This window comes from Rhodamnia argentea, chromosome 7 (assembly GCF_020921035.1).
Source record: "Rhodamnia argentea isolate NSW1041297 chromosome 7, ASM2092103v1, whole genome shotgun sequence".
Classification (NCBI taxonomy): Eukaryota; Viridiplantae; Streptophyta; class Magnoliopsida; order Myrtales; family Myrtaceae; genus Rhodamnia; species Rhodamnia argentea.
The window spans coordinates 4,572,437-4,596,729 of record NC_063156.1 but is presented as its reverse complement, the minus strand read 5'-3'; the positions used below and the strand labels follow the sequence as shown (position 1 = coordinate 4,596,729).

Below are 24,293 nucleotides of genomic sequence, written 5' to 3'. Positions count from 1 at the left end.
TAGAGGATCACCTCCGATTAAAGAGACGGAAAACAGAGGACTTTTCATTACTTATTGTCTCTTGGGATAACTGTCGACCACCTTCAGACCAGCATCAATCGCCTCCAGGCAAACTTCTTACGATAACTATCACTATTCCCCTTTCGCCCCGTTATGACATTATTCAAGCGAAAGAAACTTAAACGAGCACAGCAAATACAGCTGAATCTTTAGCCCAAGACAAACAAAATGAATCTAACATAAGATAGTTCAAGAGTCATCCAACTACAGCATATATACATATTGGCTCTAAAGAAGGATGAACTCGCTTTTCAGGCCACCCATAGGGGCGAACATGAAACAGACACATCCTAAGTCTAGCACACACGGAGATATCTAACACCATGAAGAGGCTCAACTCTGCGCAAGCAGGGTCTTCTTCTCTGCACTGTACAGTTTCACAACAAAAGACAGTGAAGCTTGATGACGAGAAACTAGGCGTCCATTAACTGTTCACAATGTGGTCAATTTGTCATCTTTTCCGTCGCTTAGGCTCCCCCTGCCATGATTAAACGAACAAGATCTAAATAAAAGGGGAAAAGAAATATATCTTACTGACACCACAGGGGAAACATCATACAAATAACGACCAAGTGAAAATGAAAAAAGGTTGCTGGTAACAATAATTGCAGAATCATCTAGCATAAATACATAAATAAATAAAACCCAGAAAGTAGCTCAGCTTGCAAAAAGGGCCAGCATCACTGTCTATGCGTTGATAAATCTCATCATGATTCATGATCTTAATATAGAAGTTTAAAAGCCTATCATATGTGTCATTGTGAAACTAGCAAGATCATACTAAAGAACATAAGCAACTTTGGAAAGGGTTACGCATATTTTAGAATGTAATTGTAAGTTAGCCAATTTAGAAATCTCATGGTTTGAACTGTCAAGGTGGGAAATACAGGGAATTCTGAAGGCTTCCAACATTACGAGAGGGTTCAGAGATTTCAGCATAAATTAGTTCAGTCCTTCCATCCAATAGTTTGAAGTACCAGAGCTACCCGTGCTCTATTAGAGTCAACGTTATCTTATTTTATGACTGTAATTATCTCAATCTATGGGAATCAGAAATTATCCTGATGAGAATTGCATGCGTAATTCATGGATGAGGAACTACGCATAATGCTGAAAATCCCTAAATCTGCAAGCATGAATAGTCACATGGTACTTGAAATGGCATCAGAATTCATCATACATCCCTCTCACATGCACTTGCCACTTTGCCAGTGCATGGCACGACAAGGGGAAGGCAGGCGGGGGAGACCTTAGTTTCAATAGATGCCGATACAGGGAAGTCATTCAGTGATCTGTTGGCATGATCATCAGGCGAGCAGTCAGCACACAAGAACCGATCCAACTTCTTTGCATCTTCAATTGTCATCGCAATACAAGAAGGATGAAACCTGCAATAAAAGATAACCGCAAAAATGGATCAAATTTGTGACCAACAGAAAGAAGGGGGGATCAAATTATTCCAAACAACCACAGTGAGGACAAAGGATCCTTAGGGAAAGAAGGACCATATGAAAGGTTATGAACAACCGCCATATTAAAATGTGCCAGGGTGCATTGGAAACTAATGGCATGCAACTCAATGTCTATGTAATTCCAATAATTTTGAAATATGAACGACGAACTTATATCTAGTCAAAGCCAAATAAACTTCCATCAGCATAGATTGCAATAACTTGTGGACTCCACAAAACAGAACAGCAGCTGCTTCAGATTTTACCAGTCCTTGCATCCTTCGCATTGAACCATTAGGTCATCAGGGTTATAAGGCATTTCGCACTTGCAATACCTGAAATACGAGAAACCGAGAACAACCATTCAAATGGGAACCCCAGTAATGCCGAGTACAGAAGCATAAAAACACCAAGAAGTAAGAAGAGACATCTCCAAGAAGCACTAATCCCACAATTCAACATCCTCAATATTTTTAGAGCATATTTTACAAGCCAAAACAGCAAAAGAAACCGAGCTACTTAAAGAAAAACTAGCAAAAATCACTCAACCAACAACCCAGAAGAGAGGTCTGGATACAAAACTATTTGAGAGAGTTGACATGATTCATGCGAATGAGAGAACTTACACGGCCACTCCGTCTGGTGTGAACCCACCAGTTGCGGCCGTGTACTCGAACCTATAGAAGTAATCCTCAGCCCCAACATCCTCGAGCTTCGTGTAGTCCTTGAACGTGTGCACAGTGCACTTCCCTTCTATGGTGTGCGCGCTCTGCACATCATAGTGATCAGAAAGAAATAGCTCCTTTGCCCCGTGGAACTGCCTGCGCCCTCCAACCGCCTCCTCCGGACGATAATACCACCGCACGCGAACTTTAACATCGTTCCGATGATCGGCTTCGATTTTCTCCACCCGCGCCACATAAGGGGGCTCGTCGGACGCCGACGGGCGCATCAGCACACAATCACCAGCTGCAAGAACGACGACAAAACTCAACCTTTCCCCACCTCAAACCATAGCCAGCTTAGCAGAGACAGAGCATACCGCATAGCTATTTGGGACACACTAAAGCTACCAAACCTACTCAAATCAATAGAAAGGTTTCTTACATTCGCAACGATTTCGTGCAATCTTCTTCTCGTAAGAAGCAATCAGAGAGAGGGAAGAAGTTAAGCAATAATGAGGGCGACAGAGAGAGAGGGGCGTTACGTCGGACGACTTTATTGGTGCCTTTGATTTTGTACGAGTCGACGTCCTTCCTTCCGGGTTTCGTCTTGGCCATGAACGAAGCTCAGCTTAAAGAAAAGAAAAAGACTTGAGCTTGGCGCGGGAAGCTGCGAATTTCGCAGAAATCGAAGGGGCTCTAGGCGACGAAATGCGTCGGAGAAGACGCCGATGAAACTGCGGATTCAGACGGTGACCCTTTAGGGTGGAATTGCCCGTAGATTTTGCGCAGTCAACTGGTTAGGAACAGAGAAAGGAACCCCCAGAAACCCTAGCCAGGCGCCGAAGAAGAAGAAGAGGAAGAAGAAAGCGAGCTTCAGCTCAGAGAGAAGCTTCTTGCTTTGGTGGGCTATGAACAACGCAGGGTGGATGCCACGTCATCGATCGCCATCCATCCCATTTTCCATATCTTCCTTGCCCCGCCGTGCACGAGTCTGACTGGACTGTGACGTTCATTGCGTCTCCGTCAGGGTAAGAAACGAATACTTTTCGATGGTGCTAGAAGTCAAAACCATGCTTTGGTAGAGTTGATTAATGCGGATGCAATACAAAACAAAGTCAAAACCATCATTCATGTAAGTCAATTAATGTGAATGCATACATAAACGTCCAACAATTTCGAGATCCGTCGGATAATATCTGCATGTTCGAGGATATTCTTGAACAAGAAATAAGGATGTTGCCTATACCCTTTTACAATATCGTACCGATAAGTTAACATGAAAACATCAACATAAGCCGGACATCACCTATGTCGGTTTAGATTGAACGCTTTACATAAGAAATGGAGTAATGTGCAGGAGTTTAATGTCACTCAAAAACAATTCCTCTGGCTTTTCTCCATCAGTAGAGCTTTCATATGAAGTGGTATGAACTGGGTAGGCTTGCTTCCTCATGATCGGTTATTTACTTAAGCCGCTGAAGTCAGTCCATGTTAGCCAAAAATCAGTGAACCCTCCTAGTTCTCCACTCCAAGCTCCAGCATCAATGTGTGGTTCACAGCTTTTGCTGTTGGTCCAACAAATTGGATAGGACCTGCATTGGGAAAGGAGGAGGAGAAGAAAGATAATTTCAACATCAGGAGACTGGAAGGTTTGAGTTGTGTGGCGAAAAAAATTCTATTTTTGGCCTGCTAGAGTTACGATTAGGGGTTCCGAGATTACTTCGAGAAGAGAAATGGCATTTATTCCAAAAAATCCTCAGTTTTCTCGACTGAGGCCAAAGAGAAATCGATTCACCATTTATTCTGCAGTCCTCAACAACTCCGGCTACATTGTTCGGACGACCATACGGCGACTTACCTGGATTGACATATCGGTTTTTCAAGGCCCACCCATCACGCATGGATGCGAATTTCTTAAATGGCGCGCCTGCATTTCGTAGCAGGAAGATTGCATTAATGTTTCGTAGCGGCGTACTGCAGACTACTAGACATTAGTAAAATGTTAAAAGTGAAACCGCTAGCAGCTTTACCTTCAAGCTCCACCAATGCCTTCTTAATGACAGGCTTGAACTTCCCTGGAAGACAAATAGTACATAGATCATAGTTGCCCAGCAAACCATATCCTAGATGTTTCTGATATGTTCAGTCTAATGTCATAAGCTTGTGCTCTAATCTGTACTGTCCCTGGTTAGCACATTGAATTCCCGGAATATTGAAGCTCGACAGAGAGAATCTAGCAAACATATACCGTGTCTTCGCTCTACGACCATTAGAGAGGTCAATGCCGTTCCGCCAACAGTCCACTCATCGACTGAAGCGCTCAAGTTGCCAACCTGCAATTTTAGTTTGAGTAGATGACTCATTAGTGCAATTCTTCCAAAACATTCATGCTTATGATTGGGGAACAAGTAGACTCAAAAACTAGATATTAACAGCAGGCACAGGAAAACTGGATAAGAAATACGAACCGAGCATATCAATCCCGTCTTCCCTGAATGCAGGAGGGCTCCGGCAGCATGGCCGAGAGCATAACAGTAGTTGGCATCGAAATCAGTCGGTAAACCGCATCTTCCCTCGTAGCTAGAGAGTTTAAGACCAATTATTGCATTCAAGTTTGTGTAAATCACAAAATGTACTGAAGGAAACGATGATCGAAGGTAAAAACCAGAGCTTGAATGAATTGAGGAAGTTTGTCTGGTTACCCGAAAAAGTGGGACCGCCCGATGAATTTCCCGCCATAAGAACCTTCCTTTCTCCTCTTCTCTAGTTCAGTTTCCACCATCTCAATCAGCATCCTTTCTGTTTCTATTTTGGCAACCTAAATGTGAATCGAAGGATATGCAGTGACACAAAATTGTCAGGCAAACGATGATCGCGTTAACTGTTAAGAGAGTAAGCATCTAACGGCAATAAAATGATCACCTGAACATTTCCATGTGGATCTCTTTCTAGCAGCAATTGTTTCTGAATTTCCTGGGGTAAAAACTCGAAAAGTTCCTTAGATTGGCTTTGGAGTTTCTTTTTCCACATCCCCGCTTCATCGACTACATCATGCGCTAGTATCTCATTAAGCTCTGAAATAAGATGTTGAACCTGGAAATTTGGGGATATAAACATGAGCAAAGAAAGAGAAAATGCGGCGACTTAAGTGGACATAGATTGGAAGCATACTTCAGGAACAAAATCTATCAGGCCTTCTGGTATAAGTATGACTCCATAGTTGTAACCAATCTCAGAGCGTTTGCAGATTATATCGGTAATATAATCCGTGACGTTCTTCAGTGTTAGCTTCTTGGCAGCCACCTGAAAATTAGAACTACTAGATCAGTGAAATACAGGCCATGTATGGGGGTAAATTTGACCATAGTTCTAGATCAAGGTTCCTGAGAGTACAACGTACGAAAAAGATCGTTCGTTTTAAATAGAAGGACCGTGACAAGTAGGTGAATGTGGATCGCCAGTTTTACCTAGACACTTTATAATGCTTCTATCCAGCAAAAGATATTGCCTATGCAGTGTTGAAGCAGTTATACATGCTAATGCATTGTGTTCCAAAAATGCTCATGCTTATGCGAAATGATGGCGACTGGTGCGCCGAAATTTAAACCATACTCAACTACAGTTCAGCGCAGATAAGAATCGAAGGAATAAAGAGGTACCTCTTCCCCGACAATGGTGATGTTTGGATGAGTCTGCAAAGCACACTCCAACGTAATGTGAGACGCCGCACGGCCCATTAACCTCACAACTGCAGAGAAACATACAAAATCTGCATCAACATTCACTGCTTCCACATTAAAAGCAGGCTCCTCTCTCGTCTCTAGCTGTAAAATTCTGTACTATTACAGTCATCAGAGTGATGAGCTCGCCGTTGGTAATTATAACCTTGCAATGTCCGTAAGCCTTGCAATTTCATCATTTGGTTCGACTGTGAAACTTTAACGATACGCATCCGCTATGATGTGTGTCTGCTGAATTTGAGATGAGGAAGCTACTTACAGTGGTAGTATTTCCCGCTCGAGCGACAATCTACCATCACGTTCCCAATAAGCTCTGCATATATCTGCGCTGCCATAACGAGGACAACTCATAAGTCATAGTACCTATGGCAACTGTGCATGAATTAGAGAAGAACGTGGCGAGGACCATATGGGAGTTCCAACTTAAGTGAATATGTTTGGTCCCGCGAAGATGATAAATAGTATCGGCAAATGTCTTTCGAGTATAATCACCTTGCATGCTGTGTCAAAGCCAAAACTTATGGGAACCTCCTTGCATTTCAGATCACCATCTATGGTCTTTGGGCATCCGATAACCCTTGTTTTCATGTTTTTAGCTCTGACAAAATGAAGAGATAAATTTTTTAAGGGTCTTCACATGATTGTGATAAGGCAGAGAAAAATGATTAGGCTACAGAATGATCTCGTTCCAAATCCAAAGCTTACGGACCCAATAGTGACTGCATACATATTAATCAGAATCCTAGTCCTACCTGAAGTTCTCGGCAAGAAGGCACGCGTTTGTGTTGGAATCGTCCCCTCCAATGACCACAAGTCCATCCAAATCGAGCTTCTTCACCGTTTCTTCGGCTTGCTTAAACTGAAAAGTCAAAAGTCCAATGCAGTTGCCGGTTAACTACTCTAGGTCTGAAAGGAAGTCGGCAATCTATGATCACTTAACTTTTCATATGTTTGCATATGGTAAATCAACGAGCTGTATTGGCAAAAAAAAAACCTGCTCCGGAGTCTCAATCTTGTCTCTACCGCTACGAAGCATGTCAAAGCCTCCCTGTCCAGAGAGATCAAATTCGGCCAGGTTTAGCCCTGCAGCTCTAGTCTGGTACACATTGCCCGATCAGCTACTTGGAAAAAAAAATGACAAAGATGTCACTTACCTGGTTTCTGTAAGGATGAATAAATTCACTCGACAACTCAACATATTTGCACTTCATGATCCCCGCTGGACCGCCTCGGAATCCATACAATGCACTTCCACTAGCGCGCTCCTGCAAGTAATCTAAGTGACCCCGGAAAAAGGAAGCGAAAAGCAGAGCACAATCATTACCAATCCCAAGTAAGTTTGAGATGAAAGCGATGACTATGCCAGATGAGTAGTACCGAAAATCCCAGAAATCACATTGTGTCCACCCGGAGCCTGTCCTCCGGAGAGAACCACTCCAATCTTCAAGGCTTTTTGATCCTTTGTTGCACAAGCTGATGAAGCGGATGGCACAAGCTTCGCCGATGGCTGCCCGAATAGATTAGGGAAAAGTTTTGCTATCTCGTCTGCAGTGAGAGTAAGCAACCGTTACTATGGTCCATGGAGTAACTGGTTTCACAAGCACAGTTTGAAAAACTATGCGGTGGTATGATCGGTCGAGTGTACTGAGAAGACGACTAAGGGAACTTGCTAGAGAGACAATTCAATCAGCTACAGAAATGATGGATCACACCTCTTACCGCAAGCGCAAGTGTATTAACCTGTGCGTACTAAAAGTTCAAGCTTTACACAACTTGCCGAGAAAATTTCCCCCTTTTCTCGAGGCTGCAACATCGAACTCGAGTTGTCTTGCTCTTGTACTTTTAACCCGAGTAAATGTGTACTGTTCTATGTATTGTCACAGACATATGCATAGAGTATCTTTCTTGTTAAGGCACGCCACCTACAATCACTTGCATACGAGAAAATTATAATCTACACCGGTCTTCTAGAAACAAGCCGATCGCATTTGAAGAACCAGTATCAAAATTAGCCATATCATTTTTTTCAACACGATTGCGCATCATCCATGAGACGAGTCTATCAAAATAACATTCTATTTATCCTTCCGATCGAACACTTCCACCGCTCTCAGTAAACTATAATAATATGTCTGTCTGATGAACATAAACTCCGATCCATTCATATACAGAGTATTCTCATCAGTCTTATAAAAAGCATGCATGATGCATAGACAGATGGATACACGCACATACACGTATGCGCGATTCATCTACACATACCCGGGTCTCCGGCGGCGGAACTCGGAGGTCCATCGACGACATGGAAGGATGTCCCGAGGACGGAAGGGAGCGGGAGGGAGCGATGGAGGCGGCTTTGCTGAACTTCACCGTACAGGGCGGCATAGCGGCACAGCACCGCCATTTCGGGGGCGGCGTAGCCGTTGGACAAGGCGGCCGAGGACATGATGCTGCAGGAGAGATCAGAGGAACATGCGAAGCAAAAGTACGATGAACAGCAAGATCAAGAAGAAGACTTTGGGCTGTGGGGGGTTGGTCTTGGCGTTGAAAAATGTCTTTTGTTGAATTGGAAAATTTGCCAGAGAAACTTCAAGAAAAGGGACGTTTGGACAGGGGGAGGAGCACGCGAAGTTGTGCTCCCTAGGATTGTTAGTTGGAGCTTACGTTGCGAAAAGGGTATTTATTCTTATGATACTTTTGCACTTTTATTTGACCAATCGCACAAGTGATCCATTAAAAAATTTCTCCGTCCAATTTTTTTATTTTTTATTTTATTAATTTTTTATTTTATTTTTTTGCGTAGATTTTGACTTTACAGCTTTGGGGTTGCCTTTATTGATTTGATCCTTCTAGTACACCCTCTCTGTCAAAATGATGTTGGTTAAGTTTCGCATCAAGTTGGAGTTAGCAAAAAGAGCCAACTTCATTCCGACCAAAAACGGGGGAACTGGACAAGTTGTCGAAAAACTCGTAATTAAATCGGTCAAATGAAAATTATTAAGGTGGCTTCGATAAGAGTTAATAATTGTGTCGGAGAAAGTGTTGGGTAATTCACTCGATTTAAAGTTGGCAGCTGTTGGTCGTTTGTGACCAATCAAATAAATATCGGTAATTTAATATTCGGCGACTTACTGATGAATGGTCGGATACGCGATTTATCATACACTTTTCATACCAACACTTCTGAGGCACTAATAAGAAGAAAACCAAACTAAAAAAGGGACAAATTTCAGAGTTTCATGCCAAATTGCAACCGCTGAAGGATGATCCTTCTTCATGCACTGAAGCCTCCTCTCTCTGCATATTATTTTCCCAGAAAATCTATAGCGTTTAAAGACTTGCAAACTATGGCAACAAACATATAAAGATAAGAGCAACCCAAAATTATTTGGACCGCGATATTTTTTGCTCGTCGTATGAAATCGAAATCAACGTATGAACTTTCATGAACATATAGCTATGTGAATTCTAACTGATATAGTTAGCAAAATAGAAAAATACAGAGCATACATACAGAGGTTTGTGACTTTCTTATAGGGAAAATTACCAAAAAAGTCCTAAATCTATTACAATAGTATCAATTCAGTCCTTAACCTCCTTTTTTTTTTTTTTGGCCAATTCAGTTTTAGACCTTTTACAATTGTGACAATTCAATCCATCCGGCGAATATTGGCCAGCCAGCAATCCAATATTTCAATAATTTTTGCGAATTTTTATGATTTTTTTCCTTGTTTTTTTTTTTTTTGGTTTTCCTCCCCTCCGCTTCGTCTTCCCCTTCCCCATTCAACCTCCTCCTTCCCCTTCCCCTTCGCCTTCTCCATTTTACCTCCAGCCGGTCGCCAAGCCGACGACCGACTAGAGGACGATCGGCGAGGCTCTCGCCGGCCTCGCCAGGTCGGGCCGGGCGAGGCTGAGCCTTGCCATGGCCGGGCAAAGGCTAACCTCGCCAACCCAGATCTGGCAAGGTCGAGCCTCGCCACTGCTGGGCAGGCAAGATCGAGCCTCGCCAGGCCACGGCGAGGCCGACGAGAGCCTCACCGAGGTCTGGCGAACACACAGCCGTACGTGATGTGGATCGACGCGGCGGCCCTCAACACGTAGAACCACAGCGAGGGCGCGGCGAGGGCTGCGGCAAGGAGGTGCGAGGGCGAGGCGAAGGCGGAGACCATAGGTTGTGGTTGTAGACGGTGGCTTGGTGGGTGGTCTGCTGGTTCGGTTCTTCTACTTCGGAGGACTGGTGTAGAAGCAGAAGAATAGTGAACTAGTGTAGAAGCAGAAGAGCAGGGAAGTTGAAGCCAAAAAACAGGCGAGGGAAGGGAAGAAAAAAGAATAAAATAAGAAAAGGAAAAGAAATAAAAATAATAATTAAAATATTATATCGTCGGCCGGTCAAAATTCCTTGGAAGGACTGAATTGGCACAATTATAAAAGGTTTAGGGCTGAATCGACAAAAAAAAATTAAAACTAAATTAGCACAATTACAATAGGTTTAAGACTTTTTTGGTAATTTTCCCTTCTTTTTTTCTAGCTCTTCACTTCTGATTTGGCTTGTGGTGCACTAATTTGTGACTTTCTTCTACAAAGCATGACTAGCATTCTTATGAGAGCATGGAAGCATTGTCATTGAGATTCAAGATCAGCATCAACATCAACATCAACATCACATTTACCCCAAATTAGTTAGGGTCGGCAATCGATGAACCCAAAAATAAATAAAATAGATACAAGACCGATTGAGGGAAAAGAAATAATTATATAAAAATAAAAATATATATAAATATCGAGATAGGCGGTATTCACGGGACATCTCTTGGATGCCACAATCTTTCGTCGCCGACATAATGGCCCGAGCTAGGAAAATTCAAATGCTTCTACTATTACAAGCAAGATCAAACCCAACTCTGTATCTTGATGTTCCTCCTAGTTCAGGAAAGTGAAGTGTAATGGGCGAAACGAATCCTGTCGGCTCCTAAGATCACGCAAACTGAAGTTCTCCTTTCTCTTCAGCGATTAGCCCGTTTTCCTTCTTGTCGGCTCTCGTCTCATTTGAAGTCTCGAGTTCCTCTTCGCCGTCATTGTCGCCCCTAGCGTAATTCTGGACTTTGTACTGGTGCCTCATCGACAAGGCCAGGAAAGCCAGGAAGTTTAGCACTGCTAAGACCACGAGCATCCAGTAGAAGTTGTTGAGCTTCCCCTGATTCAAATCGCTTTTGAGCCAGCTATCTTTTGTTACTTTGTCTACAAGGGACACCAACAAGCTGCTCAGGAAGAATCCCATCGAAATTGCACTTAAGAAAAGCCCTGTGCTCATGGACTTCATCCTTTCCGGTGCCTCTCTAATGAAAAACTCGAGTTGGCCGACGTAGACAAAAGCTTCCCCGGCACCCACAAAGAAGAACTGCGGGACTAACCAAAAAGCACTTATCTTTTTGCTTTCTTGAACGGCGATTTTCCTCCTCTCCTTCTCGACAATAGCTGCCGCCACCATTGCAACCATCGACAGAACAAGTCCCATCCCGATTCTCTGCAGGCTTGTGAGTCCTTGCTTCGTGCGGGTGAGCCTTCGGGCCACAGGGACAAAAACCCTCTCATTTAGAGAAGTAAAGAGAAGAATCGTCATGAAGAGGAATGCGGAGTAAGTTCCAGAAGGGACGACAAAAGAACCGATATTTCTGTCCATGATCGTAGCTTGCTCAATTGTGAAGGTAGTCATCTGGGAATAAATTGTCCAGAAGAGGATGCAGGTGGACCAGATGGGCATTAGCTTCAGTACTAGCTTTACCTCTTCAACTTCCGTCACGGTAGAAACTATCCACGGGTCGTTCATGCTTTCCTTAGTACCAGCATTCTCATCTAGGATCGCCGCCTTATCAAGGCACCTAAAGGACATTGGAGAAATTGCAATGACAAGTTCCATCATCTCTTTGAAAAATTTGAGACACTACTGCTTATAGAGCAGCAGAGCTATAGCATCTCGGCGGCACCGAGAAGTGCACTACACTGCATAACAAAAAAGCAGAATCTGCTGGCAAAACATGCTGTCACTTTTTTCATTCCCTTCTTAAATTGATTCTAAACGTGAACCTCTTTCGATATGTTCTTGATTTCATGAACACGTTATGTCTGAAAAATTGGACCTCTAGCTCTGAATTCATTGGACATATGACGTGCTATCACTTACTAGCTTATCGAACAGGAAGAAAAAGTCTCCATTGTATTATCAAATGCGTGAATTCTGTCGATGCTCTAATAGCAAGTACCTGAATTTCTCTGTGTGGAGGACCTTGGCATTCTGGAACTGATTTAGAAGGCTTGGGTGAGAAGGATAAGTGCAAGTCCTTTTCGTCCAAGCCAGCAAGAACACCCTCCAAATGACAGTTAAAGGGCTTCCTCGCGGCTTCCTGAACCGATAAAACGGCGTCCCGCTTAGTAATATGGTCACCGCAATTACCATTGTCCCTGCTGATATACCATATCCCCATCCTCTTCCGACGTTGTCTTGTATGTACACGAGCACTATTACCGCAAATAACGATCCGACGCTGATCCCGAAATAGAACCTGTTGAAGAAAAAGATCATGGCCTTCTCTTCCTTGGGATCTGAGATGTCGAACTGATCAGACCCAAAACCAGAGACATTAGACTTTATGCCGCCGCCACCCAGCGCAATGGTGTAGAGCGCAGCATAGAGCAGAGCAAGTTGCTTGCCACTAGCCTCAATGCACTGATGATGTTGCTGTCTGTAGTCACTGCATGGAGGAGGTCTCATGCTACTTATCGAAGTGGCCAGAGTCAACATAGTCACACCCTGCGAGAAGGCAATACAAAGTGTCATCAATTGTTTAAAGTAGTGTGTTGCAAGTAGCCCCCTCAAATGATCGAATCCTTAGTTCGGAGGTCTTCGTCAACATGTTACGCCTGTTGAGACTCCTCTTCAATTTATCCGAGTTGCTATTTTCTGGGCCGCTATCATGAACTTCATCTAGTACAGCCCATCAGAAGAGATTGAAAGAACTTGGTGTTTCTTAATTTATTCTTGGCTAGTCTGCTTTAGTTAGCTATCTCTAGGGACACAGAACAAGCTGATCCTTGAACACAATCGGACACTCTAGTTGATTCGGAAATTTTGTGTCACAAGTTGTTTTTGCTGCTTCTTTCTCTCTACATTATTTGTAAAATCTCCGCTCATAATCTCCCTTTTTACTCTGAACTTCACAAGCATAGTAGCTTAAGTGGCAAAGCTGGATGTGATAAGCCAAAGTTAATGCTTCTAACGCCTAATCTTAAGGACTTAAAGTAGATGATCGAGAGATTGCATGTCCATCTTGTTGCTTTAATGATAAGGTCGTCGTGCAAAAGGGAGGACCACCACGGGCAGCCTAAGCATATGGATATGTCATAAGAGCTGAATGAGTTGGCTCCTAGTACTTACCACAGCAGTTATAGAGGCGAAAATGGAAACTGTCAAGTAGCGTCCGAGCTTAGCATCAGCCAGGAAGCCACCAAGAAGACCAAGAAGGTTGAGAGTGCCCAAGAAGTTGGTGACTATGTTGGCAGATGCCGCCGAAGGTATATGCAAATCGCCGACCAAGTATGTCACCAAGTTCATTGCTATCCCCATTACACATATCCTTTCTGAAAGCTCTGTTCCTGCATTCACCATACATTCATGGAACATCAGTACTAGTCCTCAAATTTTTTGGATTTTCAAATGGTCAAGAAGGCTGAGTTTATGTTAGGCTACTCAAGACCACCTATCTTTAGATACATATAGCATTAGAAAGCTTCTACAATTAAGCAGGGTTATGAAGAGGCATGACAATAAACTAATTACCTAAGATTAGACCGGCAGCAAGCCATCCTCCGGTCTTCGTCTTGTCCACCGGCTTCCCTCGAAAATCGACCACTTCCCCTTCATCGGCACTGCCCCCTTTGCTCGCGACCAAAACCTTGTGTAGAGGAAAAAGGAGGGAAACAAATGAGAAACACTAGCAGTTTGATGACTGATGAGCAAGTTTAACCTCAAGTGTTGAGGAGGCAGCATTACCATGCTTGAGAGAGAGAGAGAGAGAGAGAGGGAGAGAGAGAGAGGGAGTTGCTCAGAGTTTTTCTGGAGGTGATGGGCTATGGAACCGAAGCAAAGTTATAGGAGACTCAGCACTCCGGGTGGAGAGAGAGAGAGAGAGAGAGAGAGGGGGGGAAAAAGTTGGGCAACTTTAAGCATGATATGGTCAGAAATTTTGGTGAGGTGTCTAATGTGGTGAACGAGCGTCGTACAGTTCTCGGGTCTTTTGAGCCAAAGGAAAAGAAAGATGGCTTTGGATTTTAATCAAAATCTTGAGTGGTGGCCCTTGTTGCTTGCTTGCAGCTTTGGAGTACTAGCATTAGGATGTGTCCAGCACAACCGGAAAGGGAATCCCTTCAATCCCGAAATGGCTTGTCTTCTTCTGATTCCTAACTCTTGTCAGAGAAAAGTGAGGTGCTCAGAGCTTGGACGGCCTCTGTTTCTGTCGTGTAAGACTGCTCTTGAGGATAGGTGGTCTTACATGATTGAGATTTCTCAATTCGGATTTGCAACTCTTGGTTGGGCTGCCAAAGTGGTTTGAAACTCAATCCACGATACATGAAACTTCTGGTTGTGATTCGGAGTCAGAGCTGTGATGTCTCTTGCGATAGGTATTCACGAACCGTGTTATATGAAATATTACGACCTTGTCAAAGGCGTAGCATTCATCAATGGGTTAAAATGCTCGTGAAAAACCAGTTCTTTTTTTATGTGTCTCGAGAGATTATGTCGTATAAGAACCGAGATCAATATCGCATTGTCTCAACTAGCTTGTCAACTCATCTAGCTCTTTCAGATAAGAGCGGCTGAGGTCTCGGTTCGAGGACGAAGAAAGTGAGCGGGGGTGGCTCTGCATGTGTGGAGCTAGGGACTTAGAAGAGTTAGTTTAAGCCTACCATTCGTTTAGGTAAACGAAATGATGTTTTAGCTTAAATGATTGCTTGGTTAGGCCAAAAGGCCTTATCGTTTTAGGCAGAATTGACCTAGGAGATGACTACTTCATTGGTGTGACTGATCATTGTGCGACGAGCTTCCCAAGTACTCGATAGTTATGCACTAAACCGTCGGCGATCGGGCCTTCTAACCGCAAACGTGCGTGCAATCCCTGCCAAAACGGACGCCTTGCCGACAGGAGAGACCACGTGCGAGTGAAAGCTTGGGCCGTTGTGGATCGACTCGGCTCTCGTAATCTTGGGTCTATTTTGTCCATCTTCGTCAGCCCTCTTTCCGTCCAGAGAATCTCGAACGTGTCGTCCGTAGGTGTCCCAAAGAAAACGAAAACGTTGGACTGTCAGTGAGAACATGGGAACTGTCAATGACGATGAAATGATTGAAACTGTCGATTTGCAGTATGTGAACCAAGTGCTTTTCGAGCAGGCGGCATCATTTCGCGGACCGGATGTGCGTTCGCCCCCATTAGTCAGATTCCACGTATAGCTCGAAATCCAGCTTGCATATGAAGAAGGGGCTATTGAAATATTATCTCACGTCGCTTGACAACGGATTTCATATACTCTTTACATTCACGTGTTTATCCTTCATCTATACTATCAGCATAAGCTTTTAGAACAATTAGTGATTTCCCAAAATTTCACAGTCCTCATGTTCATGTTTCTCTTTAAAATGTTTGGACTGTTGTCGTATCGCTCTTTCAATTGACTTCAGTGCGTAGAAAAGAAAATTGGATAAATCCGGGGAAATCAACTTCCAACTTCGTTAGCCTAATAACAATTATGTTGAAAGCTTATATATATATAATGATTGAGTTTAGAGGATGAGAATTTCTTGGAGTCATGTTATGGATTTCTCTGATCGGAGAATCGAATCGATCGGTCAGGTGGATGAGCTATAGAACATGCATAAGGCTCATTTCCCATGTAAGCGATCTAAAACCCTAAATTCCTCTATTGCGCAAGTTTGCAAAACATGTCTCATGTTTTTCAATTTTTTTCCACGTCTCCGAAGACCCAACAGCGTGGCATTTTCAATAAAGGCATGTTCCGATAAAGTCGAAGGAACCGGAAAATGCCAAACGATGCACGAATCGAAGATGATATTCGTTTACTTGTTCTCCCGGAGGAAGTTCCAATGAGCCCACACACAGATGCCATCCAAAAGACAGGTTGTATCCTCTTAAGGGAGGAAGATGCACTCTCCTTTTTGCCCCTTCCTTGAAAGCAAATTCCAATGAATCACAACTTTGTTTTGTATTATCATATGGGGAGCAGCTTCAATGGCAAAGGGGACTTTTCAATTGAAGAGAGCTCCTTGCCTTTTCCACCAAAAGATTATCTCAAGGGGAGGATCCAATGCTGCTGGGGTCGATGTAACCCAAAGGTGCTCCCCTTTGTTCTTTTTTCCTGCTCGACGGAACCAAAAATTGATCACCTTGAACACTTTCTCGCATTGTAGATTTCTACGCACAAGTCGTATTTTTGAGTTCTAAGCAATTGACAGTAGACCCACAAAATCCCACATGGTACCAAAACAGCAGGTCATGAGTTTAAATCTTTCAAGCCATATTTTCACTTACTACAAGGTAAAAAGATTATATTTAGTGTGAAGGGGAGCAATATATTAATTGTATATTAAACCATCCCTTAATCTGAAAGCATAAGCTTTTAAAATAGTTCGGCAGTAGTCCCATAAAGTCTCACACGAATACGATGCGTTACAAGAATAGATTGATTTTTCGAGAGACTGTAGAGACCCCTTTGGAGGGAGCTCCAAGGAGGCGATTCTCAAGCTTTCCTGGTCATCTTAGCTTGAATTGTGGAAGAAGCGGGAAGCTTGTTTAGAATATTATCAGTTTTTAGATGCTTTGTCTATTGAGATTGATTGAGAGACGTGTGCACGGGGTTCCCACTTCACCCAAGCAAATGATATTTAAGACAACGGGGGTCAAACGTGGAATGTGAAAAAGTTTATACGTATCCAATTATAGAATGATTATTTGAAAGAGACCGCAAGAAAATCGAATGGAGGTCTTTATATTGTTAGGTGCGTGAGAGGACATGCACGTAAGAGGTGGAAAAATTATCCAACCAATCCTAAACTTTTCAATTTTCCCAATTTAAACATAATTTTTTGCAGGAACTTTCAATATGATCCTCCCAATCAATTCACGCCAGAAATAGCCAACGTGACGATTTATTCATCGTCGACACCTCATGTGACACACTGTCACGATAGCGATTTTCGATGAAAATTGACCGATATATCTATATTTGAAATTTTGCGCAAAAGTACAGCATCAAACGAAAAAAAAAAAACATGTTTTTCTTTTTGTTGATTAAAGAAAGTCTTTATTCTCAAATAATTCCACCACCCATGTCGGAAAGGAAGGTCCCCGTTAAGTAGTCAAGTGATGCGAAATCATGTTGCCACGTTTTCCGCGGGATCACCTGGTGGGGATGCTCTTCTTGTCAAAAAGAAAAGCGGGAGATGCTGCGGTGAACACTTTGAAAGTGGCAGGCTTTTCTTTCTAGAACGAGAAAGTGACATTTTTTTAGCGTCGGCAAATAAAAAAGGTATTCCACCATAGGGTGAGCACCGGTTCCGTTTTTCGTTTTAATTTGGAAAGTAGACAAAACCGACCTTGTTGATTTCAGTTGCAAGTCCGTTTTGTTTCCCAATTTCGAGGCTCGAACCGACTTGAACCGATTGTAAAAGCTTGTAACCATTAACATCGAAACCATAATCCTCGATACAATCAAGCCACTACTCAATACAACCACTTGACCAAAGAATGCTTTGCAGCGAATTGCAGCAACAATTCTTTGTTATTACAAAAATTTGGGTTTTTAACTAATTGCGATTCTCAAGTAAAACCGAAAATCTGCTTGAAATCATGGCTCACAAGGTGGCTGGCTCGGATCCACCCTAGAACAGATCCCCTTGTACAAGATGAGCTATAGTCCCGCATATATATGTGTACTCTTTTTTTTTTTTTTTTTTGGTCGGAACGTGTATACGTATTCTTGTATTTCAAGACTTTGGTCCAAAAACAACAAAAGAAGACCCTTTGGTTTTAAGCCGAGGGAGATTACTTCATGGGCTTGACAAAATTTCAAGAAGCTACAAATGGGCTTTGAAGACCTTCGTCCCCGAGCCCCAAGAAAATTGAAGAGTAGCAATTCAAAGAAAAGAAACCAGATGCTCTTTCAATTCTTCAGAAGCTCTGTATCACTTCTTCTTATATGAAGCAAGCAAAGACACTTTCCCGCTTGGATCGGCCCCTCGTTCCGGCAATCTCGACAACCTTGCCAGAACCCCAACCAGCGGAGCAGTGTTGTAAGTGCAGGCCTCGGTCTGCATGTAATTCCCCCTCTCGTCCGTGAAATCGTCCTGGCGATCGGGCCCTCCGACGAGCGCCCCGACGAGCACGTTCGGGTTCGGGCCGGGCCTTCCGTACCAGCTGTCGTACCCTTGTGTGCACCCGATGAACCCCTTGCTCTCCCTGTAGGACACGATCGAGGCCCCTCTGTGGTGGACCCTCGTCGGGTACCTCGGCCCGAAGCCCACCAAATAGCTCATGTTGAGCGGGTTCGAGCCCAGGATGTAGTCGACCTGGGCCCTGGCGAAACCGAGGATCTCCTCGGGGCCGACGGCCCCTCGAGGACAGCGAAGCTTCCGGTTCGCGCGGCGGAGGGTGTCCGAGTAGACCGTGAGGAGGAACGCGGCGGACGAGACGTACTGCATGTTGTTCCACTGCCGGACGTAGAGCAAACCCGCCGGGGTCCGCTCGACGTTGGTGCCGTTGTTCTTGCCGAGGCACGAGCAGAGGTAGTGCTCGGCTTTCGAACGGTACTGCTCGAGAATGTGAGCTTGGTCCTCGTGTTTGCCTCCCATGAGGAGCTGCAATAGCGCAAAGAGTTCGATTTACAATAACAAAAACAATATCATTCGATTATTTATTTTTTTTTGGGTCAAAGACAATATCATTCGATTTGCATGCATGATTTTGGTTCCAGGCACGTGATTCCACGTGATTCATGCAGTAGAAAGCAGCCTATTCAAGATCCATTGATGGAGATGCTGAGGACCTCCAGCCTTAAATGGTTGTAGGTCCAAAATAGTAAGGATTCACTAGCCAGCTACAAACTAAGGTGCACACAGATATGCGCCTTAAACTATGACAATGGACACCTAGATTTGAACGACGGGGAACGACGGATGGATCTCAATCACTCGTCCAGTGAGTTCGACAGGGACCCACATCGTCATCCAACGGGGTGTCGGTCCATACAAGATATTCCCTCTGTGGAGACAAAGTTAATGCCCTCGATCCCCTCCGAATTGCCCGCATGCCCGCGAAAGGAAACTAGACTTGGACTACCCAGTTCATTTGCAAATGGAATATGCTTATGTAACGGTTTTCTATCTACGGTAAGATTCATAATGAGCCACGAAAATGAATAACAAATAATTAAAAATTATTGTGGGGTCCACTCTTTCAGAAATTTATGACCTATAACATATTGTTATTCAAGCAGTCATAAAAAAAACTTGTCATGTTAGCAAACCCTTCGAGAGCTCCAGCCACAAGCACATTATTGAAACAAGCACATTATTGAAACGAAAATAATGGCGAGCCAATTATTCAAAGCAAATAATGTCTTTTTGACCCCATTCCATTATGCACTAGCCTAGGCGGCCTCGGTAAACACGACATGTCTGACCAGAGAAAGGCATGAATTAGGAGAAGACACGATATTGTCACTGGACGGCAGCATGCTTTTATGAAAGGAGAGAGAGAGAACGCTGGTCGCAAAGAACGACAAATAAAGTCCGAAACATCACGCGACCTTACGATCGCTGGACAACATCTAAGCCCGCAAATTTTCCAGGATTAACGGAGAGAAAACTGCCGCTACCTTTCTCCTATGATGTTCTTTTGCGGGCTAGCGATCTTTTCATTTCTCTCTTTTCTTTAACAAAAAAAAAAAATCTTTTCATTTTTTTTTTTTTTCACATCGCTTCTCCGCCACTGCGCAATATCGGGGCAAAAGTACATATCGACCGACTCAATAAATGGAAGAAACGTGAGTGGTTTCGCGAGTGGGGCCACACGCCTCGCGGGAAACTCCACGGTCGAGTCCCCACTCGGAGGAAACCCGACAGGACCAATCAGACGAGCCATGATTTCAGCTCGTTCAATTTAATGACCGGTTGGACAAAAAAAGGAAAAAAAAAAATCAATGACCAGCCATCCGACCAAAAAAGGAAAAAACAATTAATGACTCGCGAGTGGATGTGAGACCTCGATTTGCTCACCGGACAACATAAGTTTCACTGGAAAATTATTCGAAAAAATCCTAAATATATTAATTTTATCAATTAAGTCTTAATTTTTTTAAAAATTTATCAATTAAGTCTCATTGATAAAAAAAAATCCTTGATGTAAATACCGATCCTCTTTACGTGATTTTTTAGGCCCTCGCCGGCACAATGAAAAAAAAAAGAGAAGAAAGAAAAATGAAAAACTCAAAAAGTAAGAAAATTTAGAAAATCGGAAAAAATTATCTACTTCAGCGTTGGTCGTATAATGTAACACGCATGGTGTCCACTTTAATGATTTCCAGCTAATAAGGCTCAATTGTCAAAATATTTAGAATTCAATTAGTAAAATTAAAAAGTGTGGGATTGAAGTAGCAAATGCGATAAATTTAGCATTTTTTGGATAATTTTTCCCCGATTTCAATCCACAACATGAGACACCGGACGGCAATTACTGTGCGGACGGACAAGGCTGGAAGGCCCGCTCGGGGCACGTGATTTTATGCTCCGAGCAGAGAAGATGGGAATCGCCCGTCCCCGATTTATGCCTTAGCTTGGGCTTGACTCCATCTATGAAAGCTTTCGGGAAAGCGAAAGCTGCTTTGGAGCACTACGTTTTTTTTTTTTTTTTTGGGGGGGTCAGAACACTACGAACTTGGAAAGCAAGGGAAAAGCACGATCCTATGAAGATTTGCTAGGTGCAGAAAATTCAAAATCAAAGCTCTCATAGAATGTGCACCGACTATATATTACCCACGCGAGCTGTTCTTTTCTTCTACTTTTTTTTTTGTTGGCCCTGGCCCGCTTGTAGCAGTCGATCGATAATAATTAGGAAAATTTTTATTCAATCTGGACCCTAAATTTTAGTCTAATATGTCATGCGATCCCCGATCTTTTAATTTATTTAATGTAATCCTAAACTTTTAGTACATATTCAATGTAGTCCAGGATTATATCAAAATATTTAATGTTGTTCTTGATCTTAAATTAATAGAAAGATTACATTAAATATTTTCATATAATTGAAGTTTACATTGAATATACACCAAAAGTTTAAGGATCACATTGAACAAATTAAAAATTTAAAGAATACATTACATATTGGATCAAAGTTCAAAAACTATTTATGTCATTGTCCCATGAAAATTCCTAAGGCAAGTTTTACCTCAGTCCGATTGTTAAAACTTGAATAGCGAGTGGGGCCGAATTTATTCGTTTGAGGTGGAGTTTCACAGCATGGGGGAAAAAACCGTTAAAGCGAAAAGGTGACTGCTTTTCTTTTTCTTTTTTTTCGTTTCCTCGCCAAAATTTAAGACATTATTATTATTTTTTTGGTCGAATAAATTTAAGACACTATTCATATTCTAAGAAATTACAGGAAAAAAAATGTGAATTCATGTGTCGATAATTATGTAATGCAAAAGTTTCAATTATTTCCAAACTTTAAAACCATATTTACTGCCTCCGGAGTGCATGAACCCACGTGATATAACGACCAACCCATCTCCATTTAAAGCTCAAGTCCCTCTTTAATTACGGGAACATCAAGCTCTGCTTTTGTTGTCGCTCCTCCGCTTGGTTCATAAAAAATAAATATTTTTAAAAATATTTTTTTAAAAATTAATAACTTGTATAGCTTGAAACACTGTCGATAATAATTTATATCTAAGAATTTTTATGAAGTATAAAAATAACTTTCATTTATTTATTTTTGTAAATGATTCAAGCCATTATTTGTTTAAAAAAATATTTCTCGAATTATTTATTTTTTGATCAAAACTAACTCGCCATCAAAATATTGTTCTCTCCTTCTCTCTCTGTTTAGGTGAAACAGTGAAAGTGACAAGAAAGAAGAAGGGGCAAGCAAAAAAGGTTTAGGAAGTTGTTCTCGTATTTTTACCTGAGAAGCGAGTAACTGCAGACCGGCATACTTGACGTCCCAGCTGAACTCGGACATGGCCCAGCCGATCCCACCGAAGGAGCCCGCCTTGTCGATCGCATACTTCAGATAATCCTCCCCGTCGGTGGCCTTGTGCAGCCAGAGAGCAGCCCACAACAGCTCATCCCTGTACCCGCTCACCGATGCGTAGTAGCTCTTCACCGGCCCCACGCTCTCGTCGTACTTCCCCCTGTACCGGTCCCCGAACTCGAACAGCTGCCCAAACGAACGAAATCCCGAAATCATCAGAAGGTCCGCACGTTTCGTTTGGTTTGGTCAGTCAATTCCAATGTGTGGCTTGGGAATTGATTGCGTACTGCTTGTCCAATTCGGTTCACTTGTACTCACGTAGGACCCCGACCGACATCGAGTTCGCGGGTTATAATTTTCAGATCTCGGGCTAAAGTCGTCATAATGTGTCTCGTGTGGCAGTTTTTGGACCGGCGTCTAGCATGGCTCCAAAAAATAAATTGGGAGGTAAAACGACAACATCGTAAGTTTTTAAGGAGCCCGCGTAATTCGAGACCATTTACGTGGAGCTCGGTAAAGCAAACGATCTTTGAAATTAGACCATCATGAGACGGGCCCGGCCCGACTTTTTGCCGCCTATAAATGCCCGCTTCATTGCCAATTAATTATTAACCAAGTGATGCGCCAATTACGTGGGGACTGATAATGACTTTGCCAAAAATAACGATTTTACCTGTTGGGCGTGGTGCAGCAGGAGGTGAGCGTAATGCGGGTTCGACCTCCGGAACACGATTGATGCCGCTGCCATTGCTGCTGCCGTCTCTCCGGCGAGATCCGAGCCAGGGTTGCTCTTGTCCACCCGGTACGCTTGCCGGGATGTTGTCATATCCTCCGGCCGTTGCCAACAGTAATGGTCCGTATCCCCGTCCCCTACCTGCGTAATCGTACCAATTTGGCAAATGCACGCAAAATTAATAAATTAAATATGGATTTTTAAAGCATTTTGGCTCAAAGCATTCCCCCAATTACATAATAACCAAAAGTCTTAGTGATAATTAATTAGTGATTTCAGTGGACGGACCTCAGCCCATAAGACGTTGGGGCTAGTGTGCGCCTTGACGAAATAATCCGTGCCCCACTTGATCGCCTCCAAAGCGTGCTCCAGCTCGCCGGCCGAGTCGATCTCGTCGCCGTACTCTATCACGCTCCACGACAGCATCGTCACCGTGAACGCCATCGGAAGCCCGAACTTCACGTGGTCGCCGGCGTCGTAGTACCCTCCCACCAAGTCCACCTGCAACATCAGGGCAAAAAAGCGCACGCATTGAGCTCGGGTCGAGTACGGAACTCGGTTCACGCCGGAATCAAGCACCGACGTGGTGGTCGGGAGAGCTGTCACTCACTCCTTGCTCGAGGCCGTCGGTGAGGCCGGAGTGGCCGCGCCACGCGACGCGCTGGCCGTGCGGGAGGCGGCCGGAGCGCTGGGATTCGAAGTAGAGGAGGCTCTTGGCGAGCGCGTCGGAGTAGTCGAAGGCCCCGGACGCGGCGGAGAGAGAGGAGGAGCAGAGGAGGAGGAGGAGGAAGAGAAGGTGGACGCAATGTCGACATTGTTGCGGATGTCGGTGATCTTCCATTGCCCTTTCCTTCTCTCCGACAGACCCAGAAAGAGTGTGTGACAGAAGGGAAGGGCAAAGGGAAAGTGGAGAGAGAGCGAACGAGATTGTTAGCTCTTTCTCTCTCTCTCTTTGTTGGGTTGTTTGAAATTGTATTGCTTTCAAATCAAAACGAGAGCTTTGGAGAGAGAGAGAGAGAGAGAGAGAGAACAGTAGTGAGTATCAGTTTGATCATGTGCATTTCACATGTGATTTTTCCTTTTTTTCGAATTACCCGTTTTGCTTTCTGCCTTTTGCGAGCGTAAATTCTGGGGATGTTCTGCTTATTGCTGGGGCTTTGGTGCGGAAGGTGGAGGAAATTTTGAGTGGCCCGTTACGGGCGTTGAAAAGGTGAAGCGTTATGAAGGATTTTGACCTTTGACTCCAGTCAGACATTGGCCGACCGTTCAAGTTCCGCCGTGACCAACGCTCGTCTTGTCATTTCCTTGTTGCAGTAGCGTTCCTATCGAAC

General features: G+C 43.5%; 4 protein-coding genes across 7 annotated transcripts; all 4 read right to left on the bottom strand.

The window, feature by feature from the left end:
* Positions 1–100: 100 nt before the first annotated feature.
* Positions 101–3,166, bottom strand: LOC115750939 (chromatin remodeling protein EBS-like). Of its 4 annotated transcripts, XM_048282032.1 has the most exons (6): positions 2,889–3,165; positions 2,719–2,856; positions 2,138–2,480; positions 1,778–1,846; positions 1,241–1,448; positions 101–538 (listed from the first exon to the last, which is right to left on the bottom strand). In XM_048282032.1, exons 2-6 carry the CDS (start codon positions 2,789–2,791, stop codon positions 512–514), a joined length of 720 nt encoding a protein of 239 aa, XP_048137989.1. In that variant the 5' UTR covers positions 2,792–2,856; positions 2,889–3,165; the 3' UTR covers positions 101–511. The 4 variants fall into 4 exon arrangements, with proteins under 4 accessions (XP_048137989.1, XP_048137991.1, XP_048137988.1 ...); XM_048282034.1 differs by having other exon boundaries at positions 2,619–3,166; XM_048282031.1 differs by having other exon boundaries at positions 2,719–3,164.
* A 306-nt stretch (positions 3,167–3,472) lies between these two features.
* Positions 3,473–8,531, bottom strand: LOC115750936 (pyrophosphate--fructose 6-phosphate 1-phosphotransferase subunit beta-like). The gene is made up of 16 exons (XM_030688570.2): positions 8,179–8,531; positions 7,294–7,461; positions 7,071–7,192; positions 6,911–6,964; positions 6,669–6,775; positions 6,409–6,514; positions 6,176–6,239; positions 5,836–5,924; positions 5,348–5,479; positions 5,099–5,269; positions 4,879–4,994; positions 4,645–4,756; positions 4,425–4,509; positions 4,207–4,251; positions 4,035–4,103; positions 3,473–3,768 (listed from the first exon to the last, which is right to left on the bottom strand). Exons 1-16 carry the CDS (start codon positions 8,360–8,362, stop codon positions 3,692–3,694), a joined length of 1,701 nt encoding a protein of 566 aa, XP_030544430.1. The 5' UTR covers positions 8,363–8,531; the 3' UTR covers positions 3,473–3,691.
* Positions 8,532–10,681: 2,150 nt separating this feature from the next.
* Positions 10,682–14,182, bottom strand: LOC115750935 (protein NRT1/ PTR FAMILY 6.4). Its single transcript, XM_030688569.2, has 5 exons — positions 13,964–14,182; positions 13,751–13,865; positions 13,349–13,566; positions 12,177–12,724; positions 10,682–11,795 (listed from the first exon to the last, which is right to left on the bottom strand). The coding sequence occupies exons 1-5, from the start codon at positions 13,964–13,966 to the stop codon at positions 10,892–10,894; spliced, it is 1,788 nt and encodes a 595-aa protein (XP_030544429.1). The 5' UTR covers positions 13,967–14,182; the 3' UTR covers positions 10,682–10,891.
* A 3,941-nt stretch (positions 14,183–18,123) lies between these two features.
* On the bottom strand, positions 18,124–23,974 carry LOC115750938 (endoglucanase 11). The gene is made up of 5 exons (XM_030688571.2): positions 23,573–23,974; positions 23,251–23,463; positions 22,903–23,103; positions 22,161–22,415; positions 18,124–18,838 (listed from the first exon to the last, which is right to left on the bottom strand). Exons 1-5 carry the CDS (start codon positions 23,801–23,803, stop codon positions 18,167–18,169), a joined length of 1,572 nt encoding a protein of 523 aa, XP_030544431.1. The 5' UTR covers positions 23,804–23,974; the 3' UTR covers positions 18,124–18,166.
* Positions 23,975–24,293: the final 319 nt, after the last annotated feature.

What these genes read in the sequence shown, in the direction of transcription:
- LOC115750939 (XM_048282032.1), bottom strand. Translation starts at nt 2,791, where the DNA reads ATGGCCAAGACGAAACCCGGAAGGAAGGACGTCGACTCGTACAAAATC. An exon ending in ACACCAGACGGAGTGGCCGT is followed by an intron (nt 1,847 to 2,137) that starts GTAAGTTCTCTC and finishes CTCGTATTTCAG; the next exon opens with GTATTGCAAGTGCGAAATGC. An exon ending in CAAGTGCATGTGAGAGGGAT is followed by an intron (nt 539 to 1,240) that starts GTATGATGAATT and finishes TAATCATGGCAG; the next exon opens with GGGGAGCCTAAGCGACGGAA.
- LOC115750938 (XM_030688571.2), bottom strand. Translation starts at nt 23,803, where the DNA reads ATGGAAGATCACCGACATCCGCAACAATGTCGACATTGCGTCCACCTT. An exon ending in CCGACGGCCTCGAGCAAGGA is followed by an intron (nt 23,464 to 23,572) that starts GTGAGTGACAGC and finishes CTGATGTTGCAG; the next exon opens with GTGGACTTGGTGGGAGGGTA. An exon ending in TGCAGTTACTCGCTTCTCAG is followed by an intron (nt 18,839 to 22,160) that starts GTAAAAATACGA and finishes GCGCTATTGCAG; the next exon opens with CTCCTCATGGGAGGCAAACA.
- LOC115750935 (XM_030688569.2), bottom strand. An exon ending in TGCTGCCGGTCTAATCTTAG is followed by an intron (nt 13,567 to 13,750) that starts GTAATTAGTTTA and finishes TGGTGAATGCAG; the next exon opens with GAACAGAGCTTTCAGAAAGG. An exon ending in CTCCACACAGAGAAATTCAG is followed by an intron (nt 11,796 to 12,176) that starts GTACTTGCTATT and finishes AATGTCCTTTAG; the next exon opens with GTGCCTTGATAAGGCGGCGA.
- LOC115750936 (XM_030688570.2), bottom strand. Translation starts at nt 8,362, where the DNA reads ATGTCCTCGGCCGCCTTGTCCAACGGCTACGCCGCCCCCGAAATGGCG. An exon ending in GAGCGGGAAATACTACCACT is followed by an intron (nt 5,925 to 6,175) that starts GTAAGTAGCTTC and finishes GTTTCTCTGCAG; the next exon opens with TTGTGAGGTTAATGGGCCGT. An exon ending in TCACCATTGTCGGGGAAGAG is followed by an intron (nt 5,480 to 5,835) that starts GTACCTCTTTAT and finishes TCTAATTTTCAG; the next exon opens with GTGGCTGCCAAGAAGCTAAC.